General features: G+C 41.3%; 1 protein-coding gene across 2 annotated transcripts in view; it reads right to left on the bottom strand.

The window, feature by feature from the left end:
- metrnla (meteorin like, glial cell differentiation regulator a) overlaps positions 1 to 23,047 on the bottom strand; it is a 35,358-nt gene extending 12,311 nt beyond the window's left edge. Inside the window, exons 1-2 of one of the 2 annotated variants that reach the window (XM_061884685.1) lie at positions 22,792 to 23,047; positions 6,191 to 6,579 (exon numbers count right to left, since the gene is read on the bottom strand). In XM_061884685.1, the coding sequence (XP_061740669.1) occupies positions 6,191 to 6,579; positions 22,792 to 22,880 (478 nt within the window). In that variant the 5' untranslated portion in view covers positions 22,881 to 23,047. Of the gene's footprint in view, positions 1 to 6,190; positions 6,580 to 18,638; positions 18,984 to 22,791 lie in introns of those variants that run through there. The other variant, XM_061884683.1, reaches the window with a different exon arrangement.
- Positions 23,048 to 23,301: the final 254 nt, after the last annotated feature.

The following is a 23,301-nucleotide window of genomic DNA, read 5'->3' as shown; positions in this document are numbered from 1 at the left end:
CGCTCCCCGGCAAACATCTGGAACGCGCTTTTTCAACTCGGCTAATAACGCCGGGCCAAGTGAAAAACACTCCACGTCGCTTGGAGATGAGAGACGGGGAAGTCAGACTTGAAGAGCGACAGCACGGAACATCTGCTGGGAAGATGACTGGCGGACCACCGAGAGGCGGAGCTTCTCCTTCATCCATCACATGCCAGACAGCGCCCTCTTTGGGCCGTGCCTGGTAATGTGACACATGACGTGGAGGCAGGGGAAGACAGATGTGGGATCATGCAGTTTGAGTGAAGGAAGAGGGGGGTTGGGGGGGGGGGCTGACTTGAAGGTTAGACAGGTACGCAGCGGGAAAACAGATGCTTTCTTTACACGGAGGCCCACTTTTAGCACACACACGCACACACACATATACACACACACACACACCATCGCCTTTCCTCTAATACATGGGTAGGGAACCTGTGGCTCTTTTGATGACTGCATCTGGCTCTCGGATAAATCTGAGCTGACGTTGCTTAACACGATAAGTAATGAATAATTCCACTTGTAATCACAGTGTTAAAAATAATGTTCAAAATATAAAACATTCTCATGCATTTTTAATCCATCCATCTGTTTTCAACTGCACCTGTTCAAGAAATTGCGTTAACGGTAAGAAGTTATTTATTTATTATTGGTTAGTGTGGGGCTTGCCCTCCTGGGGGTTCTTTAGACCTCCAAGCACCGACATGAGAGCCTGTTTCAGGTTTACAATATCGTTTTATTTTTCAATAAGTCTCTCTTGCTTTCCAGCAATAGTTTTTCCAGCCCCAACCCAGTCTCTCCTCCTGGCTGCTGCTTATAACAGAGCGACAGGTGATTAGATAACAAGGCCCAGGTGGGCCATCTACGCACCTGTCGCTGCAGGCCCACAGGCCACGCCCCCTCCACAGTTAGCTTCAGGATAACAAAGTTATTACAAATAATAAGAGACCTATTATAGTCTGGAAATGTTGGTCTTACTTAAAAATGCACGTCTTTAGTTGTGTTCAGTGTTAAAACAAATATTATATGGCTCTTACGGAAATATATTTTAAAATATTTGGCTTTTTGGCTCTCTCAGCCAAAAAGGTTCCCGACCCCTGGTCTAATAAGAGGCCCAGTGAATTAGTTTCCATCAGCAGCAGGTGTCTCCTTTCAACAAATGGGGTCACAACATAAAGTACAACTTTAGCATTATGCTGTAAAAATGCATTCATTCTAATATTTTGGGTTGGTTTGTGTAAGCCAGGGGTGTCCAAACTTTTTCCACTGAGGGCCGCACAGTGGAAAATCAAAGCAAGCAGGGGCCATTTTGATATGTTTTTATTTAAAAAACTAATACAATATATGTGTAAAAATATACATTTAGGCCTCCACTCAGGTTTGATCCCAGGGACCCCAAAAGGATTTTGCTCCCAAAAAAATTTAAAATGTGTCATGCGGACTGGACACCGGCCGAGAGTGGAGTCGGCTGTCTTGGTTGCTTTGTTGGGTCTGCTTCTGTCTCTGGCCATGCTCCCTCCTCCCCAGCAGACGATGGCGTGGAACACTCCAGAGGCCACCACAGTGGATATGTTTCTTTTACTTTTTATTCATAGCTGTATGAAGAAGTGTCTGCTTGTATCTGCTGCTTTAATGTCTTTAATGTCCTCTGTGTTCTTTGATGTTTCCCTCTTACACACATGGAAGAGGGATGTGTACTATGGCTATGAGTTGTTGTTTTTTTCCCTTGCTTCAGTCTGCACCCCCTCTCCAGGGCCCAGGCTAAGACCGATTTTTTTTATTTTATTTTAATCTTCTATTTTTTTTCTACCATTCCCCCACCCCTGTTTACCTGTATGTCATCTTTTTTGTAAGGGGCGCTGGAAGCCGGCAGACCCGTCAGCGATCCTGTTCTGTCTCCCTGTAAAGTTTGTCTGATCTTGAATGGGATTGTGCTGAACATTTTAATTTTCCTGAAGGAACTCTCCTGACGGAATAAATAAAGTACTATCTAATCTTATCTAATCTAATTATTTTGTATTATTATTATTCAAGGTTTAAAACTCTAGAGCAGGGTTCAGCAACCTTTTTGAAAGCAAGAGCTACTTCTTGGGTACTGATTAATGCCAAGGGCTACCAGTTTGATACACACTTAAATAAATTGTCAGAAATAGCCAATTTGCTCAATTTACCTTTAATAAATAAATCTATATGCATAAAAAAGGGTATTTCTGTCTGTTATTCCGTCGTACATTTTTTTTCCTTTTACGGAAGGTTTTTTGTAGAGAATAAATGATGAAAAAAAACCACTTAATTGAACGGTTTAGAAGAGGAGAAAACACGAAAAAAATGAAAAATAAATTTTGACATATAGTTCATCTTTAATTTCGACTCTTTAAAATTCAAAATTCAACCAAAAAGAAGAGTGAAAAACTAGCTAATTCGAATCTTTTTGAAAAATTCAAAAATAATTTATGGAACATCATTAGTCATTTTTCCTGATTAAGATTAATTTTAGAATGTTGATGACATGTTTTAAATAGGTTAAAATCCAATCTGCACTTTGTTAGAATATATAACAAATTGGACCAAGCTATATTTCTAACAAAGACAAATCATTATTTCTTCTAGATTTTCCAGAACAACATTTTTAAAAGAAATTCAAAAGACTTTGAAATAAGATTTAAATTTGATTCTACAGATTTTCTAGATTTGCCAGAATTTTTTTTTTTTAATTTTAATCATATGTTTGAAGAAATATTTCACAAATATTCTTTGTCGAAAAAACAGAAGCTAAAATGAAGAATTAAATTAAAATGTATTTATAATTCTTTACAATAAAAGAAATAACCACTCTACCAACTCGGTTGGTAGAGAGGGTTCCAGGTTCGATCCCCGCTTCCGCCATCCTAGTCACTGCCGTTGTGTCCTTGGGCAAGACACTTTACCCACCTGCTCCCAGTGCCACCCACACTGCTTTAAATGCAACTTAAATATTGGCTTTCCCTATGTAAAAGTGCTTTGAGTCACTAGAGAAAAGCGCTATATAAATATAATTCTCTTCACTTCTTGAACATTGATTTAAATTGTCAGGAAAGAAGAGGAAGGAATTTAAAAGGTAAAAAGGTATATGTGTTTAAAAATCCCAAAATCATTTTTAAGGTTGTATTTTTCCTCTAAAATTGTCTTTCTGAAAGTTATAAGAAGCAAAGTAAAAAAAAAAAAAAAGAATTAATTTAAACAAGTGAAGACCAAGTCTTTAAAATATTTTCTTGGATTTTCAAATTCTATTTGAGTTTTGTTTCTCTTAGAATTAAAAATGTCCAGCAAAGCGAGACCAGCTTGCTAGTAAATAAATACAATTTAAAAAATAGAGGCAGCTCACTGGTAAGTGCTGCTATTTGAGCTATTTTTAGAACAGGCCAACAGGCGACTCATCTGGTCCTTACGGGCCACCTGGTGTTGGTGACCCCTGCTCTAGAACAACATTAGGTCTATCTGTCAATGTAACGTTTTTAAAGATTTAAGTTGTATGCCCTTTTCGTCAAAGAAAACCCTGTTTAGTTATGGAAAAAAACCTCAAAATATGCAATAGTTTCCCCAATAGAATTTTAAAGTGGAATATTTGAGATTATAGAATATATGGAGCCTTAAAAATGTCAACACATAACACCATTGATTTCAATTTGTTATTTTTTTTAGCAATGACCCCAAAAAAAATATAAATAAAAAATTAAATAAAAATCGCACTAAAATTATTGGGGATAAAAATAATTGGGGATAAAAATAATGAAAAACACCATCATCTTGAGATCAACTTCAGATCCATCTATCAATTATAACTTTTATTGTTGTTTGTGTTTTTTGTTTGTTCTTATTAGGCCCTTCTTTAGAAAAAACAACAACTTTGTTTTTTATATGGCAAACACTGTGATGTTTGATCCTGTTCTGTCTCCCTGTAATGTTTGATCCTGTTCTGTCTCCCTGTAATGTCTGATCCTGTTCTGTCTCCCTGTAATGTCTGATCCTGTTCTGTCTCCCTGTAATGTTTGATCATGTTCTGTCTCCCTGTAATGTTTGATCCTGTTCTGTCTCCCTGTAATGTTTGATCCTGTTCTGTCTCCCTGTAATGTTTGATCCTGTTCTGTCTCCCTGTAATGTTTGATCCTGTTCTGTCTCCCTGTAATGTTTGATCCTGTTCTGTCTCCCTGTAATGTTTGATCCTGTTCGGTCTCCCTGTAATGTTTGATCCTGTTCTTATGCAAATTTGGTAAATAAATAACCAAAAAAATGTATATTTTATTGTTTTCTTACTGTACCTAAAATGAACCGAACCGTGACATCTGAACCGAGGTACGTACCGAACAGAAATTTTTGTGTACCGTTACCCCCCTACTTTCATCCCATTGATTTTTTTTCAACATTGATGTTTCAGGTAATCTTATTTTCAGTGAAGGTGTAGGATAGGCAAATATAAGCTTTGGCTTCAGCCTGTTCCTTTTCCTGGTCATTATTTTAATTTTCTTTTTGTGTGTAAATGTGTGTGATTGTTAAATATGTCTCACCTGTGCTGTTAAATGGCTCACACACAATGGTTGATGGTTAATTATATGACCCAAATAAACTCATTTCATTCATTCATTAATGGGTTAGCTCAGGGGCGTCCAAGTCCTTTTATCTCAGGGCCCGCATGGAGGAAGATGTGTGCACACGAGGGCCGGACTATTCAGATCATGGCATTAAAACTACAAAATAAAGACAAATTCAGATTATTGTTTTTTTTTTGTCTTACTTTGGCCAAGAATAGAACAAACACATTCTGAAAATATTACAATAAAAATATAGGAAAAAAAAGAAATGTTTAGATCCGTGAAGCAAAGAAGAAAGTGAATGAATGTTTATAAGTGAATACATTAACATATGTATAAAAATTTGTTTTCTTTATATTTCTTATGAATGAAGTTACGTTTATGACAACATTTTTCCAAAGCACAATATAGAATTTGAGATATAAGAGGACAATGCATTCATTTAACATTTGTTACCAAAAAGTGGGACCCCATTTTTATGACCTGATGGGGCCCCTGGCGACCCCATTTGGAAATGTTCTAGCACCAACACTGATGGAGTATTGGTGTGTGAAAAACAGCAGCAGGCGGCTGTTCTAATACTACCGTATTTCCTTGAATTGCCGCCGGAGATCTAATTATTTTAAAACCTCTTCTCACTCCGGCACTTACCAAAGGCATGCGGTAAATTTAGGCCTGCGCCTATAAATTTGAGTGTGATGTAAGGATACCATCATGAAAAGCACATTTAATAAAAAAAACGTTATTATGGTCTTACCTTTACTTATAAATGAAGTCCATGCGCAGCTCCTTCTGATCAAAAGCATCGATAACTTGTTTATAGAAGTCTTCCTTATCTTTCCTCAGTTTTAAAAGTCTCTCTGTCTCGATGGAGATCTTCCTTTATTACCTCCTGCTTCCATTGAAAGTCCAGTTTAGAAAACTGTTTTATTTTAGATATGTAATCCTCCATGTTAAAAGTGCAAGCGAGAGGAAAAAATTAACGATCACTGCTTGTTGTCACTTCTTCTGCAGCCGAGTAGTCGCAAGAAGGATCACTAGCGCCCTCTACCACCAGGAGCCGGGAGTCATTTAATGACTCATATTTGACACACGCAGCTACGGTATATTAATAAAACATAGCTGCTTACTGTTCTTTTTAGCATATTCAATAGCTTGGACCTTAAATCCTACTAAATAACTCTTAATCTTCTTCCCTTTATGCGATTTCAAATGATTGAAATCAGCCTCCTCCATTTTGAAAATGATGACAGGGGAAGTGTCACTCGTGACGTGACGAGTTTGACCCGGCGGAAATTCCAGGCATATGCTAATTATTTGGCTAAACGAGTTTGACCCGGCGGAAATTCTAGACATGCGCTAATAAAAATAATATTTTGCAAAACAAGTTTGACCCGGCGTTAATCCTGAGCCGGCGGTAATGCTAAGCATGCGCTAATTATTTTGCGAAAGGAGTTTGACCCGGCAGTAATTCTAGGCAGGCCCATACTATATACCCGGCGGCAGTTCAAGGAAATACGGTAATTAAAGATCATCCTGGCCGACAGGCCTTGACTTTGACACATGGGGGCTTAGCTCCTCCCCAAGAAGACATTTCCTCTTACCTGCCAGCGAGGGCTCTTCCACTCCGTGCACGTTGCTCGTTAGCTCGTACTGGAACGCCGTAACCCGCCGGCTGATATCCGTGCGTGGGATGGCCTCGATAAACAGCGCCCCCTCTTGTATGCCAAAGCAGTGCACCTTACTGCTAGCCTGGTCCTGCTCGCGCAGCAGTAGTCGTAGCCGCCCATTCAGGTCCAAATAAATGTTAGTGGCGCTGGAGTGAGCGCTGGGCTTGATGCAGACGGTGAGGCGGGCGCTAGCAGGGGAGAGCGTGTTGGGCCGCAGGTTGACGATGATGGCGCCGGTAGGGTAGAGCCACTCTAGAGAACCTTGCGAGCAGCGCAGGTACACCTGCTCCACGTCCCGGGTGTGGCCCTCGTGAGTCAGCCCGCTGGAGGTAAAGATGGACACCAACGTGAGTAGGCTAGTTAGTAGTTGGCGCACTTAGTGCACTTCTGCTCGCTAAACTTAGCTTTGTTTTTTCAGAGGTTGCATAGTGCAGGCAGTGATTTGCAACCTTTTTGGAGCAAAGGCACATTTTTTTTCATTGAAAAGATACGGAAGCACACCACCAGCGGACATCATTAAACAAACAAAAGTCAGTTGACAGTAAAAAGTGGTCGTGGCAATTGTTGGATATGACTTTAAAGGCCTACTGAAGTGAGATGTTCTTATTTAAACGGGGATAGCAGGTCCGTTCTATGTGTCATACTTCATCATTTCGCGATATTGCCATATTTTTGCTGAAAGGATTTAGTAGAGAACATCCACGATAAAGTTGGCAACTTTTGGTCGCTAATAAAAAAGCCTTGCCTGTACCGGAAGTAGCAGACGATGTGCGCGTGATGTCACGGGTTGTGGAGCTCCTCACATCCGAACATTGTTTACAATCATGGCCACCAGCAGCAAGAGCGATTCGGACCGAGAAAGCGACAATTTGAGCGAGGATGAAAGATTTGTGAAAGAGGAAAGTTAGAGTGAAGGACTACAAAAAAAAAACAAAAAAGACAGCAGTGGGAGCGATTCAGATGTTATTAGACACATTTACTAGGATGATTCTGGAAAATCCCTTATCTGCTTATTGTGTTACTAGTGTTTTAGCGAGATTATATGGTCGTACCTGAAAGTTGGAAGGGCGTGGTGACCGCCAGTGTCTCTGAGGGAAGCCACGTTTCTCGACGAGGCAAAGCGAAGGCAGCCATTGGGGCCAGGCTGAGCTTTTTACCCCCCTCCTACACGGTGGAAGCATCCCACGTCCGGGGGCGGCCGGTCAGAGGAGGCAAGAGAGTCCGCAGCTGCCTCTTTGACAGGTGCACGAGGAACGACGCAAGCTATCCGCTCATGTCAACGGTAAGAGCCGACTGCCGTTTGACATGTGGTAGAGAACCATGTTCGCTTGACCGCTCTGTTCCATAGTAAAGCTTCACCGTCATCTTTAGGGAATGTAAACAAAGAAACACCGGCTGTGTTTGTGTTGCTAAAGGCAGCCGCAATACACCGCTTCCCACCTACATCTTTCTTCTTTGATGTCTCCATTATTCATTGAACAAATTGCAAAAGATTCAGCAACACAGATGTCCAGAATACTGTGGAATTATGTTATTAAAGCATACGACTTATAGCTGGGATCGGGGCTGGAACAACATGTCCGCTACAATCTGTGACATCACGCGCACACGTCATTATACCGTGACATTTTCAAGAGGATACTTCGAGCGAAATTTAAAATTGTAATTTAGTAAACTAAAGCGGCCATATTGGCATGTGTTGCAATGTTAATATTTCATCATTGATATATAAACTATCAGACTGTGTGGTCGCTAGTAGTGGCTTTCAGTAGGCCTTTAAAGCACTGCGATGAGGTGGCGACTTGTCCAGGGTGTACCCCGCCATACGCCCGAATGCAGCTGAGATAGGCTCAAGCAACCCCAAAAGGGACAAGCGGTAGAAAATGGATGGATGGATGGACTTTAAAGCATAAGCAAGCATGCATGACTATAGCTCTTGTCTCAAAGTAGGTGTACTGTCACCACCTGTCACATCACACCCTGACGCATTTGACCTTTTTTGCTCTTTTCCTGTGTGTAGTCTTTTACTTCTTGTCCTGCACTCCTATTTTGTTGCCTTTTTCTCTTTTTTTTGGTATTTTCCTGTAGCAGTTTCATGTCTTCCTTTGAGCGATATTCCCCACATCTACTTTGTTTTAGCAATCAAAATTATTTCAGTTGTTTTTATCCTTTTTGTGGGGACATTGTTGATTGTCATGTCATGTTTGGATGTACTTTGTGGACGCCATCTTTGCTCCACATTAAGTCTTTGCTGTCGTCCAGCATTCTGTTTTTGTTTACTTTGTAGCCAGTTCAGTTTTAGTTTGGTTCTGCAAAGCCTTCCCTAAGCTTCAATGCTTTTTCTTAGGGGCACTCACCTTTTGTTTATTTTTGGTTTAAGCACCTTTTTACCTGCACCCTACCTCCCGCTGTTCCCGACATTTACAAAGCAATTACCTGCTGCCACCTACTGATATGGAAGAGTATTACAGGGTTACTCTGCCGAGCTCTAGACAGCAGCGACACTCAACAACAACACATCATTTGCAGATTATAATTACTGCTTTGCAAAAAATATTTTAAACCCAAATAGGTGAAATGAGATCATCTCCCACGCTCACCAGACTGTATCTCACGGCACAGTGGTTGAAAAACACTGGAAACATAACATACAGTCACACCACAGAATAGTTTTACATGCTAATAATTAATGAAGCAAAAATCTGTCATAAAAAGGTGGCCCAATACAAAAAGATACTGAAAACGGGAAAAGTACGTGACTCTTCACAATAGAAACACTAAAACATTAAAAAAAAAAATATATATATATATATATAAACAATGTGTATGGCATTCTTCACCAAGTGTTAGGTTTAGTTGCGACACAGAATTGGGGTTCGTTGACATGATGGACATACACTATATTGCCAAAAGTATTTGGCCACCTGCCTTGCCTCACAAATGAAGTTGAAGTACCACTCCATGGAATTGTCCAAAATGTTTTGGTATCCTGGAGCATTCAAAGTTCCTTTCACTGGAACTAAGGGGCCAAGCCCAACTCCTTAAAAACCAACCCCACACCATGATTCCTCCTCCACCAAATTTCACACTCAGCACAATGCAGTCCGAAATGTATCGTTCTCCTGGCAACGTCCAAACCCAGACTGGTCCAACAGATTGCCAGATGGAAAAGTGTGATTCATCAGTCCAGAGAAGGTGTCTCCACTGCTCTAGAGTCCAGTGGTGATGTCCTTTACACCACTGCATCCCACGCTTTGCATTGAATTTGCTGATGTATGGCTTAGATGCAGCTACTCGGCCATGGAAAGCCATTCCATTATGCACTCTGCGTACTGTACGTGGGCTAATTGGAAGGTCACATGAAGTTTGGAGCCGTGTAGCAAGTGACTGTGCAGAAAGTCTTTGCACTATGCTGACCTCTCTGTCAGTTTACCTGGCTGAGTTGCTGTTGTTCCCAAACTTTTCACTTTTCTTATAATAAAGTTGACTTTGATTTCATGACTGGATTTGTTGCACAGGTGGCATCCTATGACAGTTCCACGCTAGAAATCACTGAGAGCGGCCCATTCTTTCACAAATGTTTATAGAAACAGTCTCCATGCCAGCTGCTCCTTTCTGATCATGGAAATGTATAAGAAAGAAAAAAAAAACAATTGTACGTGGCTTGTAAATATGCATTTTCATGAAAGGAATAAAAATAAATGATGATGATGATGATAAGTGCTTGATTTGATACACCGGGGCTAGTGATTAAAGCACCTGACTCTCATCATTTGGAATGGTGGCCAAATACTTTTGTCAATATAGTGTAGTTATGTCAGCTACGGGAATAGCACAGCGTCGATTCATCATTTGGAACAGATAACGGACTGATCAGTTAATGCTAAGTCTACTCATTGGAATAAATCTGGGACCTTGGCTGCATTCTCATGTGTGCTGGCATGACAATAAAGTTCCTTGAATCCTTACCTCTACCCTCAACCAACAAAACAGTAGATCAAAAAACGATGCGCAGGAAATGTGAGACGGTACGAGTCAAGGTCATTTAGGACTGAATGGAACTAGCAAAAAATCTTCACCGTACAAAAGTGAACAACCTGCATTGAGCTTAAGGACAAGTTTCCACCAAGCGGAATCATTGAGTTTCTTCAGATGAATGAGAATGTTCTGTTGGCGGGATGCCGAGAACTGATTCAGCTCCATAAAGAGCAACATTGGGAGTAGTTCACTTGGTCATTAGAAACAGCCAATACATGAAATGCTTTTAAAAACGTGGAATAGTGGCTGGATATTTAGGACTAGGGATATAACGATAAACGGTAATATTGATCATTCTGACCATGGCTGTAACGAGCATTTGACAAATACCGAGGTCAAAGAATGGTGGTCTAAGAGAAGCTTTAAAGGCTAAAATCATGGGGAATAAAAAGTGGACTTGTACAAAACCATGCTGATTGTCAAAGATGTTGGATGATATAATAACGTGATAGTTCTACTTCAATGAATGCTTTTATGAATCAATGAATGCCAGTGTTGTGTTCTACATGGTAGTGTGCTGGGGGGGCAGTACATCTAAGGACAGCTCCAGACTTGAGAAACTGATCAGGCGGGCCGGTTCTACAATGGGAATGAAACTGGACTCACTGGTGACGGTGGCAGAGAAGAGGACTGTGGACAAACTAGTGAGCATCCTGGATGATGCCAGTCACCCTCTGCATAGCGTTATCAGTAGCCAGAGGAGCCTGTTCAGTTCTAGACTGCTTCATCCCAAGTGCAGGACTAATAGACTCAAAAACTCCTTTGTCCCACACGCCATTAGACTGTACAACTCCTCTCTGGGGCGGGGGGTAGGGGGGTACTAGGATGACAGGGGATGCAAAACAATAACAGTGCAATACTTTTTCATAACATGGTCACTACTGCCTACTTTGTCTTGTTATATTCTTATTTTACTGTTGTATTGTTATTCCCATTGTTTTTATTCTTTTTGTAATATTTCTCAATTTTATTTCCTTTTAAACCCCCTTTATTTACTTTTTTTTATTTTTGAAATTGATCTCAACTCTGTACACTGCTGCTGGAATTTTAATTTTCCTGAAGGAACTCTCCTGAAGGAATCAATAAAGTACTATCTATCTATCTATCTATCTATCTATTTGTTCTCGCTCTCATATATATATATATATATATATATATATATATATATATATATATATATATATATATATATATATATATATATATATATATATATATATATATATATATATACATATATATATATATATACACACACAAAAGCGTGGCTTTGTAAAAATAGAGTGCGGGTACTTTCCTGGCCCGCCTGCAGTCCAGACCTGTCTCCCATGGAAAATGTGTGGCGCATTATGAAGCGTAAAATACGACAGCGTAGACCCCGGACTGTTGAAGGACTGAAGCTCTACATAAAACAAGAATGGGAAAGAATTCCACTTTCAAAGCTTCAACAATTAGTTTCCTCAGTTCCCAAACGTTTATTGAGTGTTGTTAAAAGAAAAGGTGATGTAACACAGTGGTGAACATGCCCTTTCCCAACTACTTTGGCACGTGTAACAGCCATGAAATTCTAAGTTAATTATTATTTGCAAAAAAAAAGAAAAGGTAATGAGTTTGAACATCAAATATGTTGTCTTTGTAGCATATTCAACTGAATATGGGTTGAAAAGGATTTGCAAATCATTGTATTCTGTTTATATTTACATCTAACACAATTTCCCAACTCATATGGAAACGGGGTTTGAATATTGTGATCAGGCATACGTTTGCACTTTCAAGTTAAAATGAGTCATGAAAGAGGAGGTGAAAGGTAACATACAGAACTAGTGGCAGAAACATGGAAATGCATACCCTATGGAACCGTAATGCTGGGTGGAAAGTGACTTCCACATCCAGACCAGTCAAAGGACAAAGCAGTTTCCCACATTTCGGGGTCTCTTTAGCACAATTTTTTTCTCAGCTTTGGCTCGATTCCTGTCAGTCCCAAATCACCTAGGCTTGGGTACTTGCTCAGTGGAAAAGGGGCATAAACGACCCCCGCCCGTGGCTCAGTGGCCAAGCGCACTGCTGGCAGGCTGCCTTTGGAAGACTTAGTAGGCAAAAGTGCATGAATAGCCGGCCTTGGAGCGGACAAGTAACCGTGGCTGCTGCCTGCGAGTGCAAATGCTGGTCACGCACTCCACCTCCACTCGCTTTCAAGCAACCAAAGACGGCCAAGGAGGCTTTTCCGGGCAGCACCTCGGACTCTGGCGCCAGCGAGACCAAACGACTGCCTCTCCGATTTAAGGCCAGCTCGGGGTCTCAAAAGGAAAGAAAAAAAAAAAGAAGTGTTCCGTCATTCATTCTGCGGCAGAGGCCCGAGGCAGGAAGCCATCATGGGCCCGGGAGCGTGCCAAGCTGGCGCTTTGACTGCAGATGGAGAAACGCCCTGTTTCCTGAAAATGAGACGCTGTGATTTAAATGGACCTTAAAAAGCCAGGACATGTGGAGAAGTGCGGCGCTGCTGGCTGGGCCTCTAATTAACTCAAGCCGCTTCCAACTTCCATCTTTTCCGCATGCAATTAAAGCTTAGTCACTAATGAAGAGCAGATTATTGGGGGCCCGCTGAAAGATGTGGCCCTCCTCACTGCAGCCTTACAAAGAGACAACAACACTGTAGCCTGCAAAGCCAACAAGACATTTCAACACATGCCTGCCTCACTCCAGCTTTCATCACAAACACACATGAGGCTGCTTTGATACAACTTCTGATTACAGACCTTCAATGTTTTACTAGCGCATCATCTGGATTCTAATCACTAGCATGCATCTCTTTCTTTCTTTCTTTCTACCAATGACTGTCTCACACACACACACCTCCCACTTTGATAAAAGCAAGCCCTTCACCCCTTTCAACCAAACCACACTCAGTCAAAAAGACTCGCTATAATCAGCATCACTTGGCAACATTGAAAAGCCGGAAATATCCATCCATCCATCCATTTCCTACCGCTTATTCCCTTTCGGGGTCGCGGGGGGCGCTGGTGCCTATCTCAGCTACAATCGGGCGGAAGGCGGGGTACACCCTGGACAAGTCGCCACCTCATCGCAGGGCCAACACAGATAGACAGACAACATTCACACTCACATTCACACACTAGGGACCATTTAGTGTTGCCAATCAACCTATCCCCAGGTGCATGTCTTTGGAGGTGGGAGGGGCCTATCCCCAGGTGCATGTCTTTGGAGGTGGGAGGGGCCTATCCCCAGGTGCATGTCTTTGGAGGTGGGAGGAAGCCGGAGTACCCGGAGGGAACCCACGCATTCACGGGGAGAACATGCAAACTCCACACAGAAAGATCCCGAGCCTGGATTTGAACCCAGGACTGCAGGACCTTCGTATTGTGAGGCAGACGCACTAACCCCTCTGCCACCGTGAAGCCGGAAATATTCAAATGCAAATAAAATTCAATGTGTTGACTTTTTTCCGACAAAATTGGGCACAATTTCTCGTAATATTTCTGTTTCTGTAACATTGCAATATTTTCTCGACAAATTGTTACTTTTTTTATGTAAAATTATTACTTTTTAATGCAAAATACACCTACTCAGCGGACTAGTGGTTAGAGTGTCCGCCCTGAGATGGGTAGGTTGTGGGTTCAAACCCCGGCCGAGTCATACCAAAGACTATAAAAATGGGAGCCATTACCTTCCTGCTTGGCACTCAGCATCAAGGCTTGGAATTGGGGGTTAAATCACCATAAATGATTCCCGGGCGCGGAACAGCTGCTGCTCACTGCTCCCCTCACCTCCCAGGGGGTGATCAAGGGTGATGGGTCATATGCAAAGAATAATTTCGCCACATCTAGTGTGTGTGTGACTATCATTGCTACTTTAACTTTACTTTGTCCTTTGGAATTCTCACATTTGTCACAATATTGCCAATTTTTTTGGTTCTTGTAAAATATTGTCATCATTTTGCCAGGTAAAATTCTGATTATTATTATTATTATATTATTGCTAACATTTTGAAGTTTTCTCATAAAGTTGTGACTTTTGTGTAGTAAAATTACCACTCTTTAAATAAATTTGCCAAAATTGTAAGCTTTTTGTGACTGTTATTGAGTGTAATTCCAACTTTTATCATGATATTGCACAAATGTTCAGTTTTTCTTGTAAAATGTTGACTTGTGTTGAGTAAAATGATGACTTTTATTAAAATACTGCCAACATTTTAAAGTTTTCTTATAAAGTTGTGACTTTTGTGGAGTATAATCACGACTCTTTTTTAAAAATTGCCAAAATTGTAAGCTTTTCTTCTAAAATTGTGACCGTTATCAAGTAAAATTTCAACTTTTATCATGATATTGCAGAAATGTTCAGTCTTGTAAAATTTTGACTTGTAAAATGACAACTTTTATTATAGCACTGACAACATTTTAAAGTTTTCTTATAAAGTTGTGACTTTTGTGTTGTAAAATTACGACTATTTTCATAAAATTGCCAAAACGTTAGGCTTTTCTTGTAAAATTGCGACTGTTATTGAGTAAAATTCCAACTTTTATTATATTATTGCACAAATGTTCAGTTGTTCTTGTAAAATTTTGACTTGTGTTAAGTAAAATGACGACTTTTATTATAATACCGTCTACATTTTAAAATTTTCTTATAAAGTTGTGACTTTTGTGGAGTAAAATTATGACTCTTTTCATAAAATTGCCAAAATTGTAAGCTTTTCTTGTACAATTGTGACTGTTATTAAGTGTAATTACAACTTTTATCATATTATTGCACAAATGTTCAGTTTTTCTTGTAAAATTTTGACTTGCATTAAGCAAAATTACAACTTTCATTATAATACTGGCAAAGTTTTTCTTGTGAAATTGTGACCTTAAAGTCATAATAGTTATAAAGATTTTAAAAGTGAATAGTCCAGGTGCTATTTCTAAAAGAAACAAACTGTTCAAATGAAATATTAAACATTATGGAATATTGAACAACAATCAGGCACCACGAAGGTTGCCAAACTTTTTAAAGCACAAATCCAAAAACAGCAAAGGACCAGAATGAATGAAATCTATTTGTACACTTGTTTTTTTTCCGTCCTTTTTTTAAATCTCGGGTGTTTGGGTCTGCGTTACCTCAAGTTGTCATCCTTTATTCCAGTAGGAGTATGTTTGCATAGCAGGGCACTGCTATGATGTGCTGTGATGAGAAGTGCTAACTTCAATTCATTTGGCATTCAAACGGCTGTCACAACACCCAAAACTTAATTATAGAAGGGTTATGTAGACACAGTCCTGACATATTAAAGTCATGACTTAATATCTTTGAAACAACCTTCAGTAAATGGATGAATAGAAGACTACTTTTCCATCAGCAGCGTTGTATAGTTTAGTAAGAGTGATTGTCCAACTGTGGTCTCCAACTTGTGGTACGTCAGAGAATCATTGAAATAAAATACTGTGTTTTATTTCCCTATATTCGAATACAGTGTTACTGTTCAAACTGCGTGTAATGTTACAGTGACCAAAAATATTACATACACTTGTTAACTAAAACCGCCGCCTTGTTTTTAACAAACACTTAGGCCTACTACGCTACCGTATTTTATCATGGCATATGGATTGCCAAGTTTTTTTCTGAGGTGGTACTTGGTGGAAAAAGTTTGAGAACCACCGGCCTACTGAAATGAGATGTTCTTATTTAAACGGGGATAGCAGCTCCATTCTATGTGTCATACTTCATCATTTCGCGATATTGCCATATTTTTGCCGAAAGGATTTAATAGAGAACATCCACGATAAAGTTCACAACTTTTGGTTGATAATAAAATAGCCTTGCCTGTACCGGAAGTAGCAGACGATGTGCGCGTGACGTCACGGGTTGTGGAGCTCCTCACATCTGAACATTGTGTACAATCATGGCCACCAGCAGCGAGAGCGATTCGGACCGAGAAAGCGACGATTTCCCCATTAATTTGAGCGAGGATGAAAGATTCGTGGATGAGGAAAGTGCGAGAGAAGGACTAGAAAAGGAAAAAAAAGGCAAGGGTAGTGGGAGCGATTCAGATGTTATTAGACACATTTACTAGGATAATTCTGGAAAATCCCTTATCTGCTTATTGTGTTACTAGGGTTTTAGTGAGATTATATGGTCGTACCTGAAAGTCGGAGGCGTGTGGCCACGGGTGTGGTGACTGCCAGTGTCTCTGAGGGAAGCCATGTTTCTCGACGAGGCAAAGCGAAGGCAGTTGTGGGGCCGGCCTGAGCTTTTTTTCCGCCTCCTCCATGGTGGAAGCATCCCAAGTTCGGGGGCGGCCGGTCGGAGGAGGCAAGAGAGTCCGCAGCTGCCTCTTTGACAGGTGCACGAGGAACGACGCAAGCTATCCGCTCATGTCTACAGTAAGAGCCGAATTATTATCACAATTTTCTCACCAAAACCTGTCATTTGACATGTGGTAGAGAACTATGTTCGTTTGACCGCTCTGTTCCATAGTAAAGCTTCACCGTCATCTTTAGGGAATGTAAACAAGGAAACACCGGCTGTGTTTGTGTTGCTAAAGGCAGCCGCAATACACCGCTTCCTACCTACATCTTTCTTCTTTGACGTATCCATTGTTCATTGAACAAATTGCAAAAGATTCAGCAACACAGACGTCCAGAATACTGTGGAATTATGCGATTAAAGCAGACGACTTATAGCTGGGATCAGGGCTGGAAAAACATGTCTGCTAAAATCCGTGACATCACGCGCAAGTGTCATTATACCGTGACATTTTCAAGAGGATACTTCGCGCGAAATTAAAAAATGCAATTTAGTAAACTAAAGCGGCCATATTGGCATGTGTTGCAATGTTAATATTTCATCATTGATATATAAACTATCAGACTGCAGGGTGGTTAGTAGTGGCTTTCAGTAGGCCTTTAATATCATTGAAAAGAGCGATTTTCCATGTTTTTTGAGCCAAGGCACATTTTTCGCGTTGCAAAAATTTAGGAGACACACCACCGGCAGACATCATTAAAAAACAAAAAGTTTTTGTGGCAATTGTTGGATATGACTTCAAAGCATAAGCAAGCATGCATGACTTTAGGTCTTGTCTCAAAGTAGGTGTACTGTCACCACCTGTCACATCACACCCTGATGCATTTGCACTTTTTTTGCTCATTTCCTGTGTGTAGTCTTTTACTTCTTGTCTTGCACTCCTATTTTGGTGGCTTTTTCTCTTTTGTTGGTATTTTCCTGTAGCAGTTTTATGTCTTCATTTGAGTGATATTCTCCACATCTACTTTGTTTTAGCAATCAAGAACATTTCACTTGTTTTTATCCTTCTTTGTGGGGACATTGTTGATTGTCATGTCATGTTCGGATGTACTTTGTGGACGCCGTCTTTGCTCCACAGTAAGTCTTTGCTGTCGTCCAGCATTCTGTTTTTGTTTACTTTGTCGCCAGTTCAGTTTTAGTTTCATTCTGCATAGCCTTCTCTAAACTTCAATGCCTTTTCTTAGGGGCACTCACCTTTTATTTATTTTTGGCTTAAGCATTAGACACCTTTTTACCTGCACCCTGCCTCCCGCTGTTTCCGACATCTACAAAGCAATTAGCTACCTGCTGCCACCTACTGATATGGAAGAGTATTACAGGGTTACTCTGCCGAGCTCTAGACAGCAGCGACACTCAACAACAACACATCATTTGCAGATTATAATTACTGCTTTGCAAAAAATATTTTGAACTCAATAGGTTGATTGGCAACACTAAATGGTCCCTAGTGTGTGAATGTGAGTGTGAATGTTGTCTGTCTATCTGTGTTGGCCCTGCGATGAGGTGGTGACTTGTCCAGGGTGTACCCCGCCTTCTGCCCGATTGTAGCTGAGATAGGCGCCAGCGCCCCCCGCGACCCCGAAAGGGAATAAGCGGTAGGAAATGGATGGATGGATGGATAGGTGAAATGAGATCATCTCCCACGACACACCAGTGTGCTGCGGCACAGTGGTTGAAAAACACAGATTTAAAACTCACGGATATTAGTGGCATTGAATTGTTATTAAAGTTAACAAGTTGACTCATCCATCCATCCATTTCCTACCGCTTGTCCCTTTTAGGGTTGCGGGGGGTGCTGGAGCCTATCGATACATAGCTTTTATAAACAGCTTTATTTTCACTATGTAACACAACATATTTGTCAACTTTAATAGTGAAATGAATGGGGAAAAACGTCCTTATCGCTGTGATGTTGACAAAATATCCACTTATATGCATGATTTGTAGCCCACTCTCTTATTTACAACATTGGTGTATTTTCCACTTTGAATATAAAGTCATTGAAGTTTAGTCGAGCGCCAGTAAAGTAGTTTCTGCTTACCTGCCCTTCCAGCTGCACTGGTCGCTGGAGTACTGGCCCACACAGCTGGAGCCCACACAGCTGGAGCCCACACAAGTCCTCCAGAGCACAAGCAGCAGCAGCAAGGAGGCTCGCATGTTTGTCTCCCCTTCGCGCCTCAAAGAGGCTTTCGAGTCCGCCACCGTCGACACATTTCCTTCCCCACAGACTCCGACTTGTGTCTACTCGGTTTCCTCTTCTTCCAAACTTCCCCCGAGGTATGTTGGCGTTAAAATCTCCCAACTTTCTCCCGACACTCCGTCCCTTCGACAACAAGCCCTCGATGAAATGAGCTAAGAGTTTCGACGCTGTCCACCAGTCCCTAAACGTCACCTCACGCCCCGCCCACCGCTGTTTGTCAAGTAGTGACGCGTTCAAGTGATCTCGCCTCTGCTCGGATATTGAAGCTCCTTCCAGCCTTATTCTTTTTAGGAAATGCCAAAACATTATAAAGCTCTTGTTTTGAATGTCACTACACTCTTTAAAGTCTTTGACATCGACTGGAATCTTGTAATGCACTTTATGCATGTAGTTATGATCATCCATCCATCCATTTTTCCTACCGCTTGTCCCTTTCGGAGTCATGGGGGGGAAGGGAGGGGGGGGGGGGGGGGGTCTGGAGCCTATCTCAGCAGCATTCGGGCAGAAGGCGGCGTACACCCTGGACAAGTCGCCACCTCATCGCAGGGCCAACACAGATAGACAGACAACATTCACACACTAGGGACCATTTAGTGTTGCCAATCAACCTATCCCCAGGTTGACTGATTGATTGATTGATATTTTTATTAGTAGATTGCACAGTACAGTACATATTCCGTACAATTGACCACTAAATGGTAACACCCCAATAAGTTTTTGAGGCGCCACCACGTTAATCAATTCATGGTACAAATATATACTATCAACATAATACAGTCATCACACAAGTTAATCATCATAGTATATACATTGAATTATTGACATTATTTACAATCCGGGGGGTGGGATGAGGAGCTTTGGTTGATATCAGAACTTCAGTCATCAACAATTGCATCAACAGAGAAATGGACATTGAAACAGTGTAGGTCTTATTTAGTAGGATATGTACAGCCAGCAGAGAACATAGTGAGTTCACATAGCATAAGAACAAGTATATACATTAGAAGTACATTTGATTATTTACATTAGGTTATTTATAATCCAGGGAGATGGGATGTGAATGGAGGAGGGTATTAGTAAAGGGTTGAAGTTGCCTGGAGGTGTTGTTTTAGAGCTGTTTTGAAGGAGGATAGAGATGCACTTACTTTTATACCTGTTGGGAGTGCATTCCACATTGATGTGGCATAGAAAGAGAATGAGTTAAGACCTTTGTTAGATGGGAATCTGGGTTTAACGTGGTTTGTGGAGCTCCCCCTGGTGTTGTGGTTATGGCGCTCATTTACATTAAGGAAGTAGTTTGACATGTACTTCGGTATCAAGGAGGTGTAGCGGATTTTATAGACTAGGCTCAGTGCAAGTTGTTTGACTCTGTCCTCCACCCTGAGCCAGCCTACTTTGGAGAAGTGGGTTGGAGTGAGGTGTGATCTGGGGTGGGGGTCTAAAAATAACCGGACTAGCTTGTTCTGGGATGTTTGGAGTCTAGATTTGAGGGTTTTGGAGGTGCTGGGGTACCAGGAGGTGCAAGCGTAATCGAAGAAGGGTTGAATGAGAGTTCCCGCTAGAATCTTCAAGGTGCTTTTGTTGACCAGAGAGGAGATTCTGTAGAGGAATCTGGTTCTTTGGTTGACCTTTTTGATCACCTTGGTTGCCATTTTATCACAGGAAAGATTAGCCTCTAGAATGGAAGCTAGCTAGGTGATCTCATCCTTCCTGGTGATAACGATGTCACCCACTTTTATAGTCAAGTCACTGACTTTAAGAAGGTTGATGTGGGACCCAAATAGGATGGATTTTGTTTTACCTAAGTGTATGGATAGCTTGTTGTCAGCGAGCCAGGTGCAAATATTAAGGAGTTCAGCACTGAGGATTTGTTCCACCTGTGACTTGTCCTTGCCGGATACCAGCAGGGCCGAGTCATCCGCAAACAGGAACAATTCACAGTGGCATGCTGATGGCATGTCATTCACGTATATTAGGAACAGTAAAGGTCCTAGTATACTGCCTTGGGGACTCCACAGCTTACTGAGAGGGGAGGGGGGTGGGGGGGGGGGGGGGGGGCACCAGGTACCACCTCCAAGTAAGATTGCATCCAGCTCCATGAGGTTTTATCCAATCCGATTGCTCTGAGCTTACCCAACAGTATAGCATGGTTAACGGTGTCTTTGGAGGTGGGAGGAGCCTATCCCCAGGTGCATGTCTTTGGAGGTGGGAGGGGCCTATCCCCAGGTGCATGTCTTTGGAGGTGCGAAAAGGCCAGAGTACCTGGAAAAAAACCCAGGCAGTCACGGGGAGAACATGCAAACTCCACACAGAAAGATCCCGAGCGCAGGATCGAACCCAGGACTACTCAGGACCTTGGTATTGTGAGGCACATGCACTAAGTCCTGTTCCACCGTATTTCCTCGAATTGCCGCCGGGTATATAGTATGCGCCTGCCTAGAATTACTGCCGGGTCAAACTCGTTTCGCAAAATAATTAGCGCATGCTTAACATTCCCGCCGGTTTAGGATTAACGCCAAGTCAAACTCGTATGGGAAAATATTATTTTTATTAGCGCATGTCTAGAATTTCCGCCGGGTCAAACTTATTTCGCCAAATAATTAGCATACGCCTAGAATTTCCGCCGGGTCAAACTCGTCACGTCACGAGTGACACTTCACCTGTCATCATTTTCAAAATGGAGGAGGCTGATTTCAATCATTTGAAATGGCATAAAGGGAAGAAGATTAAGAGCTATTCAGTAGGATTTAAGGTCCAAGCTATTGAATATGCTAAAAAGAACAGTAAGCAGCTATGTTTTATTAATATACCGTAGCTGCGTGTTTCAAATATGAGTCATTAAATGACTCCCGCCTCCTGGTGGTAGAGGGCGCTAGTGATCCTTCTTGCGACTACTCGGCTGCAGAAGAAGTGACAACAAGCAGCGATCGTTTATTTTTTCCTCTCGCTTGCACTTTTAACATGGAGGATTACATATCTAAAATTAAACAGTTTTCTAAACTGGACTTTCAATGGAAGCAGGAGGTAATAAAGGAAGATCTCCATCGAGACAGAGAGACTTTTAAAACTGAAGAAAGATAAGGAAGACTTCTATAAACAAGTTATCGATGCTTTTGATCAGAAGGAGCTGCACATGGACTTCACTCACCCACTGTGCCACGCCGTCGCCGTGTTCAACCCGAGGGTCCCTGGTTCAATCCCCACCTAGTACCAACCTCGTCGCGTCCGTTGTGTCCTGAGCAAGACACTTCACCCTTGCTCCTGATGGGTGCTGGTTGGTGCCTTGCATGGCAGCTCCCTCCATCAGTGTGTGAATGTGTGTGTGAATGGGTAAATGTGGAAGTAGTGTCAAAGCGCTTTGAGTACCTTGAAGGTAGAAAAGCGCTATACAAGTACAACCCATTTATATATTTATTTATTTATAAGTAAAGGTAAGACTATAATAAGGTTTTTTTTTAATTAAATGTGCTTTTCATGATGGTATCCTTACATCACACTCAAATGTATAGGCGAAGGTCTAAATTTACCGCATGCCTTTGGTAAGTGCCGGAGTGAGAAGAGGTTTTAAAATAATTAGCGCCCCAGCGGCAATTCAAGGAAATAAGGTACTAAATATTACTAAATACTAAACTCATTACTTTATTACTGCAGTACTCTTATGTTCTGTATATTGTGTTGTATATTGTACAGGATTGCTTATTATTTTTAATGGATAGTAGTCTGTTCATTTAAATTCTTTTTTTTAATCTTTATTACTTATGTTATTTTTATTCCATATTTGTCTCCCCTACCGCACCTTAAATTGGAGTTCTTAATCTCGTTATATGCAAATATAATGACTCTAAAGTCCACTCTTCTCTTCTTCTTCTAAAAGCAATCTCCAAAAAGTAGTATTTTGTTGCAACCCCCCACCCAAAAACAGTTTTTGTGTTGCAATAAAGCAGAGCAAAGAGTGACAGGTCTCATGTGGCAACACGCCTCATTGTTGTGTTACCTCATCAAGGAGCCATTTGGCCGCCACGTCCAAGGATGACACCAACATGCTGTCTCTTCATCCAGCAAACACTCCTTCGTCAACAGCATTTCCCAAATCTTGTCAGTTGGGTAAAAAAAAAGTGTCCAAGCCAGAACTTGTACCCTGTAATCCTGAATCCTGACACATCACACGGACAAACGGTTCTCCTGGTCGGACAGGTTTAGTTTCCCAGGGCTGCAGACATCAGAGTTTCTGTCACGGGAGGGATGTTTATAAATGAAGTCGGTCGCAACAGTCGGACAAGTCCTTGCAGCTCTGCTTATTCCCAGAGGGAAAGAAAGCAAAACAATAAACCGAGAGGCGACTATAGTCTTGGATGAATGTCTCATCATATTCAACAAAAGCTTTAAACAGGTTTGGTTTTTTTCTCCTACAGTTTCTGTGAAAGTAGTGAGGCTCACACTGCTAGACTTTTGACAACAACAAGAACCTTTGATCATATTATGTACGCCTGTACTGTATATACCT

This window comes from Nerophis ophidion, linkage group LG23 (genome assembly GCF_033978795.1).
Source record: "Nerophis ophidion isolate RoL-2023_Sa linkage group LG23, RoL_Noph_v1.0, whole genome shotgun sequence".
Taxonomy (NCBI): Eukaryota; Metazoa; Chordata; class Actinopteri; order Syngnathiformes; family Syngnathidae; genus Nerophis; species Nerophis ophidion.
The sequence above is the reverse complement of the archived record's forward strand: the minus strand, read 5'-3'. Positions and strand labels throughout refer to the sequence as shown.